The sequence below is a fragment of the Grampus griseus genome (genome assembly GCF_964374135.1).
Source record: "Grampus griseus genome assembly, chromosome: 7".
Classification (NCBI taxonomy): Eukaryota; Metazoa; Chordata; class Mammalia; order Artiodactyla; family Delphinidae; genus Grampus; species Grampus griseus.
This window is the reverse complement of record NC_139001.1, coordinates 65,213,674-65,233,790: the sequence shown is the minus strand read 5'-3', so window position 1 is coordinate 65,233,790 and position 20,117 is coordinate 65,213,674. Positions and strand designations below refer to the sequence as shown.

The 20,117-nt window shown below is 33.4% G+C and overlaps 1 protein-coding gene across 1 annotated transcript in view; it reads right to left on the bottom strand.

Annotated features, from left to right (window-relative positions):
• SCN7A (sodium voltage-gated channel alpha subunit 7) overlaps positions 1–16,469 on the bottom strand; it is a gene marked incomplete at its 5' end in the record, with an annotated part of 59,833 nt that extends 43,364 nt beyond the window's left edge. The window contains 8 exons of the mRNA XM_082658698.1: positions 2,178–2,319; positions 4,757–4,826; positions 7,023–7,229; positions 10,290–10,381; positions 11,769–11,897; positions 12,267–12,356; positions 12,863–12,975; positions 16,245–16,469. Coding sequence (XP_082514824.1) covers positions 2,178–2,319; positions 4,757–4,826; positions 7,023–7,229; positions 10,290–10,381; positions 11,769–11,897; positions 12,267–12,356; positions 12,863–12,975; positions 16,245–16,469 — 1,068 coding nt within the window. The remainder of the gene's footprint in view (positions 1–2,177; positions 2,320–4,756; positions 4,827–7,022; positions 7,230–10,289; positions 10,382–11,768; positions 11,898–12,266; positions 12,357–12,862; positions 12,976–16,244) is intronic.
• Between the last annotated feature and the right edge of the window lie 3,648 nt (positions 16,470–20,117).

Here is a 20,117-nt window from a genome sequence, read left to right as displayed (position 1 = left end):
GTATGAGACGATCTTAGCTCATGGCAAGTATGCATTACGTTAACTATTGCTAAACATAACTCCATTCCATGAGGATTGACAATCTGCTTTGTTCATTTCCGTACTGATGCTGTATCAAAGAGTACTTGGGTCAAATAAATATTTGTTGAACGAACGGAGAATGATATCCTCTAAAACATGAGCTGTACTCTTTGGAATAATTACCAAATTTCCCTAGTCACAGTCAGTTTAGTTCAGTAGAGCAATGCTCAGAGTAAAAACCAAGTCCAAATCAAAGCAAACCTTATCTACACTAGTCAATAAAAATTTAGAGTACAATAATGATGAAGGTCCTGTAAGACTCCAGCACCAGGGCACTCCCAAACTGATTTCTCATTTCACTGGTTGTATGAGAGGATTTCCTTTAGACCAATGTTACCAAGAAAATTAGCTAACACACTTTGAAAGCTGTAAAAAAAAAGGCAACACATTCACTATTATATAAAGTAACATAACCCATGAATATTTACTTATATTTTTGTTTATTAAAACTTCATCAAACATTTCTATGTGTTAGATGCTGAGAATACAAAAATTAAAATAAGACCAAATACTTCTTCTTAGGTAGTGTATCTCCTAGTGGGAGGAAATGCTGAACAAGCAATTAAAATAAGCACTACCTGAGGCAATTACAGGGTACCATGGAATTCTGATGTAGAATATGTCCAGCTCTAAAAGAAGAGGTTGGGGAAAAGGTCAAAAAAGAAATATAGCTTGGAGGCAAAAATCTGAGGCATGAGACTGAAGATGGAAGAAACTTGAATTTGTACACACTGAAACAAGAAATTACAGGAAAAGGTCATTTAGGAAACAGCAAATCTTTTTGACTCAAATAAAGCAGAGAGTATATATTGGGATATTTTTGGGAAATGAATCTGGCAACAAATGCTGAGACTAGATTTTAAAGGGCACTATGGACAATGCATATGGACTTTGAACTTCATCTCACAGAAATTTGGAAATCACTGAAGGATTGTTAGAAGGAGAATAACATGATGAGATTATTTTAGAAATAAGAAGTTTACAGTGTTGTGGTGGAGGCATTGATGCTTGTCAAAATTTTGGGAAATAACAATATAACTACTCTTACAAAATTAGAAAAATATAGTTTGCACAAAGAAAAAAATCACTTGTAATATTTTCATGTACTTTTACTAGAAATATAATTATACTACAAGCATGTTTGGTTTACTTGATTTTCATTTAATAATATATTATGAATCTTTGTGCCAAAAATATATTATATTATCCTTATCATTATTAATGGCCTGTAAACACACATACACACACACCATAATTTATTCAATCATAAAAAGTATGGTGTGTGTGTTTAAAAAGAGTGCTCTTCTTCAACTGTAAATATTTTTGGAATTTAAAGTAATTTACTTATTTTATCTAATATCCTTCGATATTAACTATGCTGCTGAAATGACACTGCATATTCCACTATACTGGAACTTTTCTTAAAAGAAAAATTGAATCTCTATTTTAATGAGCACGTATTATATCCTTCTGAGACACTATGGCACACAAATCATCAGTTATAAAGGAGGACTCTCAGCATTTTGATTTCAAGTCTCATAACAGCAGGCTTTCTGCTATTACAACTGGAGCCTGATTGAATATTAAAGGAGAATGAGAAGAAATAGAGAATTAAAGAGAAGGAGTACATTGTGGGCATTCAACAAATAATTTCTTAATACATGGTAATCTCATAGGTTCAATTTTTTTGTCTAAAGAATTAGTACTTAGAAATGCTCTTTACTTAGTTAATGTCAAATGTCTGAGACCACAGAGCAGTATAGTGATCTCTGGCAGATACATGTGTTTTAACTTTGGGGAGATTACCTAAATGCTCTGATCTTAGGGTCTTCATAAAAAAGCACATATACATATTTATATCCTTGTAGGATTGTTTCAAAGATTAAATAAGATATCAATACCATACATAAGAACACAGACTTGGGCTCAGTTTTAAGATAGAGTTTGACATTAGGTTATTCTCGTCCTCTTTTCTTCTGTCCTCAAATTCTTCTTCACATAAAAATTTAATACAGTGTATTATATTTGATCATTATTTCAGAAAGGAGGAGCATGGCACCATTTTTCTGTGCAGTGCAGATTCTCTGTGTTCTTACCTGGTGATAAAGTGCTTCAGGGTAATCCTGCATCATTAACCGAAATAGGGCTAATAAGGTCCAGCCAAAACTGTCAAAATTTGTGTAGCCATAATCAGGATTTACACCAGCTTTTACACACACATATCCTTCAGGACACTGACTAATTAAGACACAGAAAAGAAAAACTGTTTACTCTTAGGTGACTTTCAGATTATGGTCAAATCATAAATACATAACATCTGCCCATGAATAATAAAGGGCTCCCTCTTCCACAGGAAGTAGTCTTCTCCCAAACAGTTCCCGGCGGAAAAAGCTGCATATGAGTTAGATTTTAAGTTGATATAAGTGAACAGTGTTAATTAAACTAAAAGACAACAGGGCCTCACAAATGGTTTTTGCTAAGCCTTTTGTTAAAGATTTCTTTACTACCCAGTATCAAAGTGAAAGTATAACTGACGGAAAATAACACTGATAAAAATAAAACTGTAGTAGTTTAGGGTTTAATTTTTAAATGATATCATCTCAAACCCTTACATCCCATTATTCAAGGGTGAGAAAAATTTTATTGTCAATAATTTATAAGCAGAACTGGAAGTTTGGTAGAAAGATGATTAAATATTTATTTCATTTCCTTTCATGGAGTCTTCATACTTTTACCTACTGGTGCTTGGGTGTTGTGGTCCATTATGACAGTAGTGGCCCAATAAATCATGCTTCCTCCATCCACAACTTTCTGTAGTTCCTCCTACATTATTGGAACTTTGGCCATGTGACTTGTTTTGCATACTTGTTAATGGTTAACAATTGTGATGCAAACAGAGGTTTAAAAAGTACTTGTGTGTTGAGGCTTGTTAAATTGCTGACCTACAGAATCTGAACAAATGAATTTTTGTTCTTGTCTTAAAGCACCAACTTTTAGGATAGTTTACCATGCAGCAAAGTATGATGGCTGCAGGTGAAACGCTGTATGACTTTCTCTTCTGGCCTTGACATACTATATCATTGTGATTCTGTCTATCCATGACCAGATATCTCCAACATGCATTTCAGGTCAAATTTAATTTGGAATGTCCATTGAAAGGGTTAGCTTGAGTGGGATGGGGCAGAAACGATGCGATGAAATCACAATCTGGACTTGAAAACAGAAAGGAAGCCCAGAAGTAGGGTGGCAAAAAGAGTTGAGTAAGCAACAATATGTCTAAATCATCTTAATACAACTAAACTACATAACTCATGTTCCCCTCTCCCGTGTGCTTTTTTGTCAATCTGTGCCCAGAGCCTCTAAGAAAGAGCTGAGTTTACAAATGGGTGTCAAGTCATCCCGGCTTAGGGAAGTAACATAAGGAATTGAGTCATAGTACTGCTGTGTACCTTCTTAGTACTGCATAGTACCTTCTTATCTCTTCATCTGAAATTATAGGACAATAAAACTTGAGAGTTTTGTCATCTCACTGAAGAATTATTTATAAGTACTGTTTTTAAGAGCAATCAGCTTGTGATTAATGTAAATTATATTCATTAAAGACATACAAGTCATAAAATAAGTGAAATAACATCATATCTTTAATTTTTTTTTCTTCAAAGTCTTCGGGCTGAAAAACAGATTACATTGTCTTTCTTGATAATTCCTATTAGCTCTGGGGCACACTGAAAACAGAAAATCAGATTCTTATTTAAGTCCCAGCTCTTCCATTTGCTAACTTCTTGACCTTGAATAAACCATTTAGCTAGTCTATCCATTATACTTTTTTCTGTAAAATCAGATTAATAGTATTCCATATTGTACACTTCTCAGCATGGTTTTGATGGTAAAATGAGATTATGTAATCAAATGGGAACCATTAATAAAAGCAATAATCATTAAATAAATACTATTGATCAGGGATACTGAAACGGAGCAGGACCCTATGGTCCTTGCTCTCCCATGTCCTCATCCTGACTTTTGTCTGTGGAAAAACTTTAACCAAAGAATAAGTTTAATCGGAGAAGTGAGAAAAAGTAGAAACAAAGGAAAACAGTCAAAGGAGACCAAATAATAATAGTTTAGTCATTAAACATAGTTAAGGACCTTTAGTTCCTTTTCAAGGGCTACAGATAATATTCTGAGCCATATCCTGTGAGCTGTCTATAGATGATGAAATCCCCACCAGGTGGAAGAAGTTAACTACATGAAGACCAGACTGTAGCCGTGACATGAGCTGCCATAATTCCAAGAACTGGCCTCAAGGAAATGGGAACAAACCGACCCTGGAACTGAAGATTAACTGTACTTAAAACAATCAAAATGATGCTGGTCAGACCACCGATGACCAATATCAAGATGTCTGTCAGAGCTGGCTGCGCTGTTCCTGCCTGTAGCCCCCTCCCTCCATCTATAAAAGCTCTTGCTCCCTGATTGTCAGGGCGGTGGGGTCAGAGTCGGCCATTGGACACAGGCTTCCGCCCTCTCCCCACCCCACTCCCTGCTCACGGTTGCTGGTACCCAAAATAAAGCAAACTTTCCTTTCCACCAACCTGGCCTTTTTACCGGCTTTTGAGCGTTGAACAGCCAGACCTCACTTCTGGTTACAATAGAAGAAAACATTAATACCACTTACCCAGCATCTGTTCTGTTGCCACAAAGAAGAGCATATCTTTCTCCTTCCAAATAATAAAAGTTTTCTGTTTCTGAAAAATAGGAAAGAAATGATATTCCATATCTAATCTTGAGTGGACAGCATATCTGAAACCCAATTAAATCTGTACAGATGAACATACTTCTGTACAGTGAGAAGGAAGGAGCATAGAGCCTGCCTCCCCCGCTTTTCTTTTAAATCTAGGAGGCTGTCCTAGCATCCAGTGTACAGGCCAAAAGACCTCTGGCAATCCACCTACTCCAGCCAGGTATGACCAGACCCTGAAAAAAAAATTCCCAAGACTAATCTATTTGAAAACTGAGGATTATTCCTTCCAGGATTTATTCCTGATGATCTTCCTGAACAGAAGACCAGAGTTTTCTGTCTCTGGGTTTAATTTCCATTCTCTTCCCACTTTGCAGCTTACTTTTCTACAATGAGTGTCCAGTGCCGCCTAATTACTTGTCCTGATATCACCTAGTTTCAATCATAATCTGAGCTAATCTGAGTCATAGCCCGTAGAATTCATCCAGGTATTTTTATCTGCTATCAATCAAAATGTAAATTGTGTATTTATAGATATCAGTTACCAGGGTTAGGAACATACATGCTTAGTAGCATTGCTTTTTAGGTTCTGAATTCAAATCACACAAATCAAACCCATGAGATCAGTCCTGGTGAGTGTGTGTGTGTGTGTGTGTGTGTGTGTATACAAAATTGAATTACACCAATCTCAGAAAATGTCACTTTAATTTGTCACCTAAAATAATTTTAGAAGAATTTAAAAATCATATTTAGGAGCCATTAATCAAAACTTTAGAGTGACTGTCAAAAACCAAATGAAATTTGACATTAGAACTGAGCAGTCCCAAGTGCTCTTCTAAATACAAGGACTACGACATGGAAATTAGGTTAAATAATGTTTTGCAAATATATTTCCAGCAATTCCTAACATGCTATTTGAGAAAATGGAATGACTAGAATTAGACAAATATGAAAGTGATAATCTTTAAAATGATTTCATTATAAGATACATACTTTAACAAAGAAAAGAACTTGGACTCTATTTTCTTAGCAATAACCAGTGAAGTAGCAAAATTTTTAGTAATTAGCATATTTTTATTACAACATCAAAGAAGTTAAAGGGGATTTCATTTCGAATCTAAGATTTAACATCCATCTCCTATTGTTCTTATCACTAGAATTAAGACCATGAAATAGACCTACATAATAAGGAAACATTTCACATATATACTAATAATTTTGCATTACTTGCATCATAATCATATTATGGGATAAACCAAAGAGTAAAATTTATTAAGATTTGTTTTAGAACTTATTAAATCCAAAGTATAAATAAAATTAAGGTAGAAGGACTACTTAAGGTTAAACAATATTTTATTTTTATTAGTTGAACAATATGCTTTTGGTTTTTTCTAAATACTGTCAGAAAGGAGCTGATGATTTTAATATGAGGGAAAAATCTAATAAGAGAGTATGGCCTGGTGAAAATGGAATGGGTTTTAAAGCCAGATGGAGCTTGGCTAGAATCCTAGTTTTGCCACCGAGTGGTTATAGTATGCTAGAACATTCACAAAATTTCTCTTTACTTCTGTTTCCCTGTTGGTAACAGGGGTTATTCATGTCTTCTCTGCAGGATTATGGTGAAGATATGTGATCAGGCATGTGAATTACTTATGTATAAGGGCTAAGCAATACTTGTTTGACATTATTTCTGTTAGCCTAAAATATTTTCATTATTCATCAAAGTATAACTCAAAGCATTTAAAATGAGCAGCAGCAATTGAAATACAACAATAGTAAGAATTTCTATATTGTAGGTCATTTTTTGATTTATATGATCACCCCAAAGTTTATAATGTGTACACTTACATTTAAATTTTAAACAACTTTATCGAAGAAAGGTAGTATCATGAGGATTGTACTCTGATAAAATTGCAATTAAGACTTTGGTCATATTTATTTATTTATGAAAGGATAAAACTTGCAAGTTTTAGCAATTCCAAAGTTAGGTTTCCCTGATTTAACTGTCTGAAGATTTGGAACTTTATTATCCTGATAAAGGAAACTGATCCAAATTAGTACTTGAGCATAGTTATGGCATTTATATGAAGGTTGTTCTGAAGTCAAATTTGTTCTGAAATTGAATGTTCAATATTTCTGTGAAGAATGTTTTGCCAGTAAGAAAAGTTTTAATTTTTTTGATATAGATGCAAGGGATTCTTACCTCGAATATAATAAGTGTTTCCAGTTCTGTTGTGCAGTGGTTCAGTTTCATTTTCTTGGGGCCATCGCAAACATTTATGCTTCAGGTTGCCCATGAAGAGCTCCATCCCAATTAGAGAAAATATGCTCAGAAAGAAGAGAGTTAGGATAATGACCCCAGTGAGTTTCTTCAAACAATGGATCAGGATCCCTACAAAAGACTTCAGACCTGAAAAGAGAAGGGTTTGTTTTCGATAAAATAAAATATCTTAGTAAAGCAGGATTAGCAAACTTCTCCCATGGCAAATGCAGATGCCATCGAAATCAATAGCTTTGTGTTTTATAATTTAGTTCACCATTATCTAGGTCCAATGACTAAAATGAATAAAACCCTTAACTTTGAGGTTTCTGTATGATTGCTAATTTATTACACCTGGCAATAATTTAGACATAACTTCGTATTTTTAAATTAGTTATTTGTTTGTTTCTCTTTACTACATAAAGAACAGGCCTTCTCTCTTGGCTATTGCTTTTCATACCAATCACCATTATTTATAAGCATAGGTAAAGGCGTAGAGTTAAAAATCAACATGGGTTGCAAATGTTGAAACAAGAAATAGTTTGAAATAGCGGTATTCTATACATTCTTTCATTAACTTTTTTTTTTAAACATCTTTATTGGAGTATAATTGCTTTACAATGGTGTGTTAGTTTCTGCTTTATAACAAAGTGAATCAGTTATACATATACATATATCCCCATATCTCTTCCCTCTTGCATCTCCCTCCCTCCCACCCTCCCTATCCCACCCCTCTAGGTGGTCACAAACAACTGAGCTGATCTCCCTGTGCTATGCGGCTGCTTCCCACTAGCTATCTATTTTACTTTTGGTAGTGTATATATGTCCATACCACTCTCTCACTTTGTCCCAGCTTACCGTTCCCCCTCCCCATATCCTCAAGTCCATTCTCTAGCAGGTCTGTGTCTTTATTCCCATCTTGCCCCTAGGTTCTTCATGACGATTTTTTTTTTTCTTAGATTCCATATATATGTGTTAGCATATGGTATTTGTTTTTCTCTTTCTGACTTACTTCACTCTGTATGACAGACTCTAGGTCCATCCACCTCACTACAAATAACTCAATTTCGTTTCTTTTTATGGCTGAGTAATATTCCATCGTATATATGTGCCACATCTTCTTTATCCATTCATCTGTTGATGGACACTTAGGTTACTTCCATGTCCTGGCTATTGTAAATAGAGCTGCAGTGAACATTGTGGTACATGACTCTTTTTGAATTATGGTTTTCTCAGGGTATATGCCCAGTAGTGGGCTTGCTGGTTCATATGGTAGTTCTATTTTTAGTTTTTTAAGGAACCTCCATACTGTTCTCCATAGTGGCTATCTCATTAACTTTTTAAGAACTCAATTTTTGGAGCTGATTAAGTAAAACATGAAAAACTTTTAATGATTAGAAATGAGAATAACACATAACTGTGATTATATGTGGCTGTATTTATATCAGAATACTTACTAATCGAGAATTCAACTTTAAAGCTAGATTTATTTAAGAACATTCATTTTTCTAATTATTAAATAATACATGCTCAATTTTGAAAACATAGAAAACAAGAAGATGCAACAACAAAAACCCCATAATTAAATTTCATTGATGAAACTACTATAAGCCTTCCTTCCTCCCTTGCTTCCTTCCTTCTTTCCATCCTTCCTTCGTTAGTTCCCTCCTTCCTTCTTTCTCTTTTTCCCTTGCTCCTTTTTTATTTGTTGGTCTGTTTAAATTTATGATCCTAATAGTTACTCAGCTCAACAATGGATGAGAATATACTAGCTCTGTGACGCTGAGCAAGTTACCAACATTTCTATGCTTGTTTTATTATTTTTTAAATGGGTATAGTGATACCTATTTCATATATCATTGTGAGAATTGAAAATCTATTTTTTAAATGACCTCCTCAGATGATTAGATTTCTTGAGTGTAATAGAATAGGGTTGAAATAAAGTTATTCCTGTGGTTAAAGAAATGTGATATCTAGAGTAGATATACAATTTTAATTGTATATACCGAAATACATATTTATAGCTACTTTTGCCACCTGGAATAATACTATTAATTTTTTTTGCCATATGCAAGTCTTTTTAAAGTATTACATTAGAAATGGAATTTCTGTATCAAAATATATGACCATATTTAAGTATCGATTCATACGTTCAAATTGTTGAGATGTTGAACCAATGCATAAACCAGAGACTATAAATATATAGTCAGGCCTTCACTAAAGCTAGGACATTTTAAAAAAATCTCATTGCCAATGTATTAGAAGAAAAATAAGAGATATAATTTATAAACCACACAATTCACCTGTTTAATGTGTACTATTTAATCTTTCAGTATATCCACAAGGTTAGGCATCCATTACCATATTTCTCCAATCTTTTTTTGCTGTTTTGCCCAGCCTGTTCTCCAAGTACAGAGTATGCAATATATCTGGCCTTTTTCATGGTGTTCCAGTGGATGAAAGTTGCCTGTAGATCTTATTTTTGGTATTATCACACTTGCCTGTGGGTTTATTCGTTCAACTATTTCATAATACCTCTGACTCATAGAAGCCAAAAAAAAACTCAGGGTCAAGTTTTCCTAGCTGATTGTTTTTATTCATTCAGAACAACAAATCAGAAGGTATTGGTAGGCTTCTCTAACACCCTTTCTGGAATGGGAGGTGTAAATTAGTTGTCAGCTTCTTCCATCAATGTGGTCACAGCTCCACTTTATTTAGCAGAATCTTCTTAAACTTTGTGGCATGTGGAATGCATCCTATCCAAGCACTGACAGCAAAAGGAAATTTATCTTATTTTATATTGCTTTGTTCATTTCAACTGGTTTTTAGACACAGTGAGGAAAAGAAGAGGACAGATTAGATATCTGTCTAAACTGCTATCTCTCTCAGAAGTCTAAGGACAATTTTATAAGTTCATATTTAAGACATAAGAATAAGTAAAAAAGAAAAAAATAGAAAAATAATATATTTTGATTGAGCTCTATATTTTATTATCAAAAGCATTGAACCCATTTCAAATTAGTAAAAAATGTGATATTTCTTTCTTGCCGTTCCAGGAGTGACTGAAATAAATTTGAAAATCAGATAATTCATTTATTCCAAATCTGAAACACTGTTCAATTTAACATTTCTTCAAGCAATAATAGGGGTGTTCAGATGAATACACAGAAGTACATGAAACAAAATGAAGAACTCAGTGCCTTTTCTTACCTTGGTTTAAAGGAATAATTTTCAAAATTCTCAAATTTCTTGTAATTCGAAATATTGAAATGAAGTTTGGAGGTGAATATCTTGATATATGCCTGTGGGATTAAATTGGAGTCATTTAGAAGTCATATTGGCTCTTTATACTATTTGAAACTTATTTTTAAAACCATATATCCAAATGTTTCACTTGCTTTCATTATTGCATTTTGCAAACAGTTTTATTATTGATTGGAAGGGAAAGACTGCTATAGTGCAAGGTATCCAAGTAAATATTGATCTACAAACAAATTATGAGAGTTTATAAAAGCTTGACACTCTGAGTAGTCATAATTCCATATCAAATACTCTATATTATGTTCATAAATACTTTGAATCTAATTGGTGAATAGATAGTTAAAAATAAGGAAATCCACAGTTTTTTAAAGGAATAAAATTTAAGTATTTAAACTTCTGGTGATGATAATGATGGTGATGAGGTGATGATGATGATGAGAATGGTGATGGTGATGACAGCAGAAGTAAAGGTGTATAGTGGTTAAGGATACAGACTCTGTAGCCAGACTGACCATGTAGAAATACAGGCTCCACTATTTAAATTACTTAATCTTTCTTGCCTTAGTTTCCTCAAACGTAAAGTAAGGATAATAATACTTCCTAATTCTGAGGATTTGGGGGGATTAAATAAGTTAATATATGTAAAGTTCATGGCAAAGCATCTGGCACATACTAAGGGCTAAATGTTAGCTGTGTTACCTAAGTGTTATCTAATAGCAATGGCAAGAGCAGAAATAATAATAGTAATAGTAGAAGTAGTAGTGATAATAATTTCAACGATATTAGCTACTATGTTTTGACTGCTTACAACATGGCAGAAACTAATTATGTTCTTTATAAAGGTTATTTCTTTTTCAAAAAAATTGACCCCAAGTCCACAAATAGAGTATTATTTTAAATTATTTTAACAGAAGTTTGATGCCAGTGACAATTTCTTTAGCCATAAAATAGAGTACACTAAGTAGAAGGATTAAATAAATCAATACACATGTAAATTATTAGAACTTAATGTATCATTCTAGAAAAATGTGTGCATATAAAATATCTTATTCTGATAACTAGAATATTTACTGTTTTTAAGCAATGTAGATTAGAGAAGAATCAAATACGTCAGGATCCTCTCTTAAACTCCCAGGAGATTTTCTGTTCACTGAAAATAATCACTTCAAATGCAAAAATTCAATCTATTGTTTTTGCTTTGGGTAGATTACAGAGATAATATCCCACTCCTTTAATTTTAAATGCATATTCTAAGGATTAGTTCAGTTAGAGCTGCCTGAGGGAGCTCATTATGGCTATGATTTATGAATTATTCTTTACTCACAGAATTTTTGCAGGCAGAAAACTTTATCATCCTCAATGTTTCTTTATGAAAAGCATTTTCTTAGCAAGGTATTAAGATGTTTGCAACTTAAAAGAAATACTCACTCAAACAAAGTTACACTGAAATCGAGCCAGTTCCATGGATCACCAAAGAAATAAAAAGATCCTGCCCAGATGCCTCTTGCAATGAGTTTTACAAGTATTTCAAATGTATAAATTCCAAGCAAAGTATTCCTGCAGAAAAGTTTTCATATAATAACTTCATATTAAAAGTGAGACTAATACATCGTCAACTCTGAAGAACTATGTCGAGGATAATTATCTGGCAACCAAGCAACCAACCAACCAATCAACCAGACGACCATAGGACAGGGCTTTAGTTAGGGCTTCTAGAGTGGGCTATGTCTTACAGCATTAACCATGAAATTTGACTATCAATTAATTGTGGAATGTGTATAAATATTATATTATGTACAATGTAAATTATATATTAAAAATATTAATTTGCTATATTATGTAATATATAATGTACTGTAACACAATGTATTAAATATAAAATATAATCATATATGCAATTATACATAATAAAATTATATAACTTACTGTAATGCTGGCCCCCATTTTGGCAAATCAGTCATGGACATAAATATGCAGTCAATCAGGATGCTAATTAAAATTAACAGTCGGAAAAAGGTAAGTTATTGTCAAGGAATAATGTTAATAAAAATAATATTGGAAATACATGTTTCTATAATCTGTTTATATGTATTTACACATATGAGATCACATAGTTTCTCAAATGTCAAAAAAATATACTCCTCATATTGAAAACAATGAGGATTACTAAGATTTGTTAACATTTACTACTGTTGTGTGCACTAGAAAAGAAAACTATATATATATATATATATATATATATATTTTTGGCCACGAGGCATGTGGGATCTTAGTTCCCTGACCAGGGATCGAACCCGAGCCCCCTGCAGTGGAAGTGCGGAGTCTTAACTGCTGGACCACCAGGAAAGTCCCTAGAAAATATATTTTAAATGTACTTTCAAATATGGAACACAGTGCAGTTATAATCAAGATTTCAGTATGACCTAAAATGAAAATTAAAAAGAGAAAAAGACTGCAGCAATATCTGAATAGAATAGTTGCATTTGATATTAGTACAGTTTAAAACCAACAGAAAAGGATATGGATGTACCAAAATCTTAATGGCTGTTCTTCTAACTGAATTGAAAGGAGACAATGTACACCAGGTGGCACTGAATCTGAATACTGTTCTCTTTTTATTTAATACTATGAAAGTCTGTAAGAGGAAAAGAAGAACATCAAGTGAAATGAAAATAAAGAACATCAACTGAAATTAGAACTGAGAAATTATGATCTCATCAATTATGAAGCATATTGCCAATGATCATTTGTCATGAAGTCTAACAGTTATACTTCTTACATTTTGATATCCTTTTACAGACTAAATCAAATGGAAAGTTTTCTTTAAACTATTTTTACTTATATTTAGCCTTATCTATCACTTTTTTTTAAACAGTGTTCTACCTAAGAAAACTGTTTGCCACACACCAATCCTCAAGTCTTCCTGCAAAACTAATGTAATAGAAAGAAATCTATATCCAGATGGCTCATGGGTATGCATTTAAGCATACTAAAATTCAATGAATGTAAAATAAGTTAATTTTATTTTGAAGCAAATAAGGTATGGGATTATAGTAGTAAAAGTGACCGAATGCACTCAAACATTACATTAATCATTAGTAATTACCTACGGTATAAAACCCCACTTGTAAATTATCAATGACATAAACATATATATATATATATATATATATATATATATATTTTTTTTTTTTTGCGGTACACGGGCCTCTCACTGTTGTGGCCTCTCCCGTTGCAGAGCACAGGCTCTGGACGCTCAGGCTCAGCGGCCATGGCTCACGGGCCCAGCCGCTCCGCGACATGTGGGATCATCCCGAACCGGGGCAAGAACCCGTGTCCCCCGCATCGGCAGGCGAACTCTCAACCACTGCGCCACCAGGGAAGCCCCGACATAAACATATTTAAAACAAGTTTATATCATGTAAAACTAATATGTTGGCATATAGAAATATTAAACCAAAAAAGGGAAAAATCAGAAACATTTTAAAAAGGACTTATGTATATGTGTGTATATGTATATGTGTGTAAAATATGGATACACAGTAAAAGTGTATATGTATGTGTGTATGTCTGTATATATATATACACACGCACATAAGTATATACACACATACATATGTGCACTTTTACTATATATACATGCCCATTTGGAAAATTCATTTGTTGTGGTGTGTGCATAACTATATTACACATAGTAAACATTATATAGAGTATAATGTAACAGTTATGTAACAGTAATGTATAGTGTATAATGCAATGTGATAAAATATATTATAATATACTAAAATATATATTATATTTAATATATAATTATACAGAAGTGTATATGTGACTATACATTGGTATTTATATTTGTCTATATATACAAATATATAATCATTGATATTTTATGGATACCTATTCTAAATGGAAAACAAACCATGCTCTGATTCTCCTCAATGGAACACTTCTCCAACATACAATTTGTGTGTATTTTGGCCTGATTGTAGTTATTGTCCCTCTTTCCATTTTAAAAGCAAAAAGAAAGTAAAAAGGGCCAAATAAAATAAATCTGATTGTTTAAAATGTGCTTTCCATGTATTTTCCAAAACAATTTCAAACTTCACACAGGATGTAGCCAACCAACTTATGTCTTTGTGAAGGAATGAGTAGATCCAGATAGAATAATTTTCTAGTTAATGTTTAAGTGCTGAAATTGTTCATTTCATTTTAGAATTATTTATTTGTATGCCATCTTTAACAGAGTAAACTAAATATAATTAAAATTTTTAGTATCTTTGTGTTATCACTAATAACAATACTTTTTATACTAAGGTATCCTTACCGTTTTTGGTTTTTTTCAAAATCTTTGATTTTGTCTTCACTAACACACCTAGATTTGTCTGTCACGTCTGTAAACACTACAAAGAACTCAGAACTCTGATATAATAGAGTTACCTTTAAGGTTACTGTTATATCAACTGTTAATGACTTAAGCATAGCAAAAGTGAAAGCGGAGATAATTGAGATGAGGACTTACATTTTCACTAAAATGTTCTTAAGGTTTTATAGGTGTTTTATAGCGAATGATGCATAATGCCCATGGAGTCTACCAGAGATACTGGAGTCTTTTGTTAATATATACATTTATACTGTAAATTGTCAATACACTTCCACCATGCAAAGTATTCAAAAGAGTTGTGATTATACAAAATTCTCACTTTGCCTTCTGTCCAGAAAGTGATTCATTTCCATTTCACCCATTTGGTAAAATCACTGAACACTCTACAAGAATATCAAATTACATTTGTCTACAATGGGACTAATCCTCATCTCTCCCAAATTTGATCTTTCTTTATAGTTACTTCATTTTTGTCAGAAGCACTTCTATTCTTTCAAGCTGGAAACCTTGGCATTATTAATCAGTCTTCAAATCCTGCTATTTCGTCTCGGGTGTGTTACCTCTCTCTCCAAGACACTCCTATAATCCAGACCTCTTGACTTCAGGCCTCAATTGTTTTCTCTCTAATTTCATCTTTCTGACCCTATCTCTTCCATGCAATAGTAATTTAGGAATCTCTAGATTAATCTTACTTAAACACTGCATTCATTACACCAGTATTTTGGCCACCACATTAAAGCCATGTTGCCATCTCTGTTATCTCATCTTATTTCCCACAATCTGCAACACAGCTACAGGGTTCTAGTTCTATCATCAGCCTGTCTCTTCCCTATTCCAGAATTAATATCTGCTATTGACTGACTGTTCATTGAAGAGCTTCCCTTTGCCTTGTAAAAATGTGAAGTGTTCTCCAAGCTATAACTCAAATTCTATTTTCTTAGTAGAGACTCTTCCAGCTTTGTCAGTCTACACAGATCTGTCTTTTCTAAGCATAATTATTTTTATTTTTATCATTTTGTGCTTCTTTTTGGATTGTTCAAAATATTTAGTAAGTTCCTCAAATCATTCTCTGGATAGAGAGGCTGTGACTGTATGAATGAATAAAATTTATGAATGAAATATACATTGGCTTTATTTTCCTAACTACCGAGTAAGCTCATCATGTTGAACAGTTGAAATTGCTGTACATAGTATGGAAATTTTACATGATAGTTATTTTAAAATCAGTAATCTTAAGTAGCCAATCATTATGCTCACATAAAAGAAATCATTTACATCAAGGCATAACAGTATAGCCTGTTACATACAAAGTAAAGTAACCCTAAACAAACTAACCTACCAGGCAAATATTCGGTTTTGATAAAAATCTCAAATATGTGTGAAATTTCTTATCCAGTTTTCTGTAACTTAAAATTACCTCTTCACTTATTCTTCCATCTTCTTTCATCCTATCTCAATTACATTTTTCACATGTCTGGAAAATGAATAAAAATATAGTCATAATAAGTTTAATTAATCCTTACCATTTTATTCTTGTAGTATGGGTCCACATCTTCCAATGGCTCTGACACCATTGCTCTAGGAAGATTTCCATAAACAAATGGCAGCTCTTTTCCAGCTTCCAAGTCAGTGTTTGGCTTTAAATCTTCTTTGTGTTCCTCACTGTGTTTTTTAGCACTATGCTGTTCCATAACTTCAAGAGACTCTCTGGTGAAGGGGACAAGGCCCTTACGTTCTGGGGAAGCCATTTCCAATTTTGCACCTGAAAAGTATTTTCTTCAGTTCTAGATAAGATTTGTGTATATAAAGAAAAATTTAAAATTTTAAAAGTCTAGGATAGGAATAAAAGAGAAGAGCAAACTGAATAAAAGCATTCAAAGAAAATTCCTGAGCTTTAGAGAAATCTGAGTCATTAAACTTGGTTTTGTTTCACTTAATATTAGACTTAATTTGTAATTTCACAAATAACTCATTCTATTTCATTTATTCATCCATTGAATCTTCTTTCTTTTACTGAAATCTGCCTTTCAGTTTCTCCCTTGTAATGAAAGAGTTCTAAAGTGGCTAGAGATTGTTGGAAGGCCAAATCCAATTATTTCACTCTCAGCTGTATTTAACTACTGACTAGACTTTCCTTCTCTAAACTCAGTTTTCATTGGCTCTGGGGGCCCCCTCTTCTTTATCTCTTCCTATAGCTCTGATTAATTCCTTTGACTTAGTTTTTCCTCTGAAATTTTAACTTTGATATCCTTAAAAGTTCTGCTTTTCCCCTAGTTATATCCATCTTTTTGGTAAATACATAGGCAAACACAGAATTTTAACTACCGTACATGGGTATTTACCAAGTACATTTCCCCAAACACTCCCTTCCCTCAGTCATCTATGTGGCAATCCACCAATAACAGCAATTTAACAAGTAAAAACAAAGTTTGTTGTTTTTCCCCAAGACTAGAATCACTCTTTTACCTTCTAGCCATTGTAAAAAAAAAAAACACACATATAAACTTATTGCCTTGAAAGTTACTCATGAAATGTTTTTCTTTGTCATTAATTCCTCTGAAAAAAATAATTTTCTTACAATTATTTTCCATTAGGTATTTAAATATTATCCACTGTTCATATACCTACATCAAGATAGTCATCTTTGTAATTCTATCTCTGGATTGCTCTAGTAGTCTTTACAGGTCTCTCTCAATTCTAGTCTTTATCTACTTCAAGCCGTCCTATGGGTCACTCAATTAGTCTTCATTAAATACAATTTCATGCATCAATTCTCCATTTATGAACCTGATTCTTTCCTCTCATAAAATTATGTTCTTTTGCTGATTTTTCCCAGTCCAATTTCTGTCAAAACCTACACTTCAAATGATCCTGCTCAGTGACAACTGACTGATTATTCTTTATACATTCTTCTTAACCCCCTTGGTAATTTTATTATTGCAATTAAGGATAAGAAATTTTGTACTTGATACTGTAGCATTTTCTATATGTATATTTTGTCTGTAATAGTGTTGGCCTTAGCTGAATTTCTTCTATAATATTTTCCTAAGACAGAAATCACACACATATGTATACACACATATATGCTAATCCAGAATTTTCCACTACTGGGTAAAATTGAGTTGTTTAATAGTTGAATCCATTACTTGCTATTAATGGAAAGTAAGAAAAAATATGTTCATTAATCATAATGGAGTACCAATCATTGTGAGAATCAGACTCCTAATAGGTTAAATAAGAGGTGTGTGAGAGATATTTAAAATACACAAATGGCAGTCTTGTAGACATCCAAGGAGAGGACACATAGTCCATTTCTGTACCCTGAAAAATAAAAATGGAAAATAATTACTAGGGTAACTCCTTATGCCGTTCATGGCATCACAGTTTTCTCGGCTTTTCTTTTAATTTCTACTGCATTCTATCTAAAGAATGGCTTCCTATGCTTACTTCTAAGAATGCACATAGAACAAAACGCCATCGCCTGCCTCAACTTTGATATTTCAGTTTAAGTTTCCACCATATGCCTATAACCTCTACCTCCAAAAATGTAAATTAAAAGATACTCTAATTGACTAGCCCAGCCTATGGATTTATTTCCTCTTGGTTCAGTTATTTGTGACCAGAGAGAGGGACATTTTCACAATAGCAATGGCAGCTTATGCCCAAGACCCTCAAGAGATGCTGCAAGGATGCGTGTGAAGCAGTTTTAAAGAGAGAAATATGGAATAGGAATGTCAGCATATATCTACTTGGAACTCTCTTTCCAGACTAATAAAAACTAACAATTGCTCATCATAAAATTTACTTATTTTTCAAATATCTTGCTTCAATATCATGCACAAAACTAACACTTATTAAAAGATTATTAAGAATTATTTATATACACCATACACACATACAAATGCCTGTATAGGAATACCTCACATATCAAATTTTATTGAGGGGAGTCAAAATGCTTTGAATAAGTACAATTTATGGAGACAAGCTACAGACAACTGAAGTTTGCTCTTACTTACATATATAATCTTCTTCCCTTAAAATATTTAATGAGCTTTCAAAATTGTACTCCTTACATGGAGTTCCTTGAATAGATTCTTAACAATTCATGGTTATAGACTAGCATAAATGAAATCACAAACTTTGGAATTAGACTTACAATCAAATCCTAAATTCTGTTATTAATATTCTTAGAGGTCTCAGTTAAATTACTTATGTTCTTGAACCTGTCAATCATAAAATTGGGGTTCCTACTCGGGTTAAATAAGGATAAAATAAAATAATGTGAATGAAAATGCCTAGTGTGGTGATTGGCACATAATAGGTTCAAACTACACATAAATTTTAAAAAATTAATTAATTTATTTTAATTTTTTGGCTGTGTTGCGTCTTTGTTGCTGCGCGCGGGCTTTTCTCTAGTAGCGGAGAGCGGGGGCTACTCTTCGTTGCGGTGCGTGGGCTTCTCATTGGGTGGCTTCTCATTGCAGAGCACGGGCTCTAGGCGTGCAGGCTTCAGTAGTTGTGGCACTCGGGCTCAGTAGTTGTGGCTCGTGGGCTCTAGAGCGCAGGCTCAGTAGTTGTGGCGCACAGGCTTAGTTGCTCCGCGGCATGTGGGATCTTCCTGGACCAGGGCTCCAACCCATGTCCCCTGCATTGGCAGGCAGATTCTTAACCACTGCGCCACCAGGGAAGCCCTAAACATAAAATTTTAACTGTGATATGATTTTATATCTTAGAATGATTGGTCGAATCTAACAGAATAATAGTATAGTAGGAATACATGTAAGGTTTTGAAATTTGGACCAAAACAACCCATCTGCACAAGTGCAGTCAGTACGTTTTTACAGCAGAGAAAACTGCCAAGGGGGTTTACTTAATAGTAAGTGCAATATAAATCAATACTGACTTGTGTCTGCCAAGAAAGCTAATATAACCTTTATTGGTATTGAAGGAAGATGAAGGAGGCAATTTCTCTCTCTTCTGCTGTATTCCATGACCACTCTTAAAAGGCATGCATGTAACTGGAGGGTCTTCAAATGGGATCAGCATATGATAAAACTCAAATCATGCCATCTACAGACCAGTTAAAATAATAGAGGATATATTAGTTGAAGCAGAAGAGACTGAAGTAGAACATTATTGTGTCCAAGTATCTGAATGATTTTATGTAGAAGAGAAATTAGATTTAAGTACTACTTTAAAAAAATAAGATGAACTAGGAGCAATGAGCTGAAGCCAGAATAGATTTGGCTCAAGATAATAAAGCACTTTCTAAATAGCCATTGAAAAATGGAATAAGTTGACTTGGACATTAATCCTTCCCTCTGACTAGCAATGTGGAAGCATGGACTTATTAACAGTTAGAATAATTTAAATGGATCCAAATATGATTGATGGCG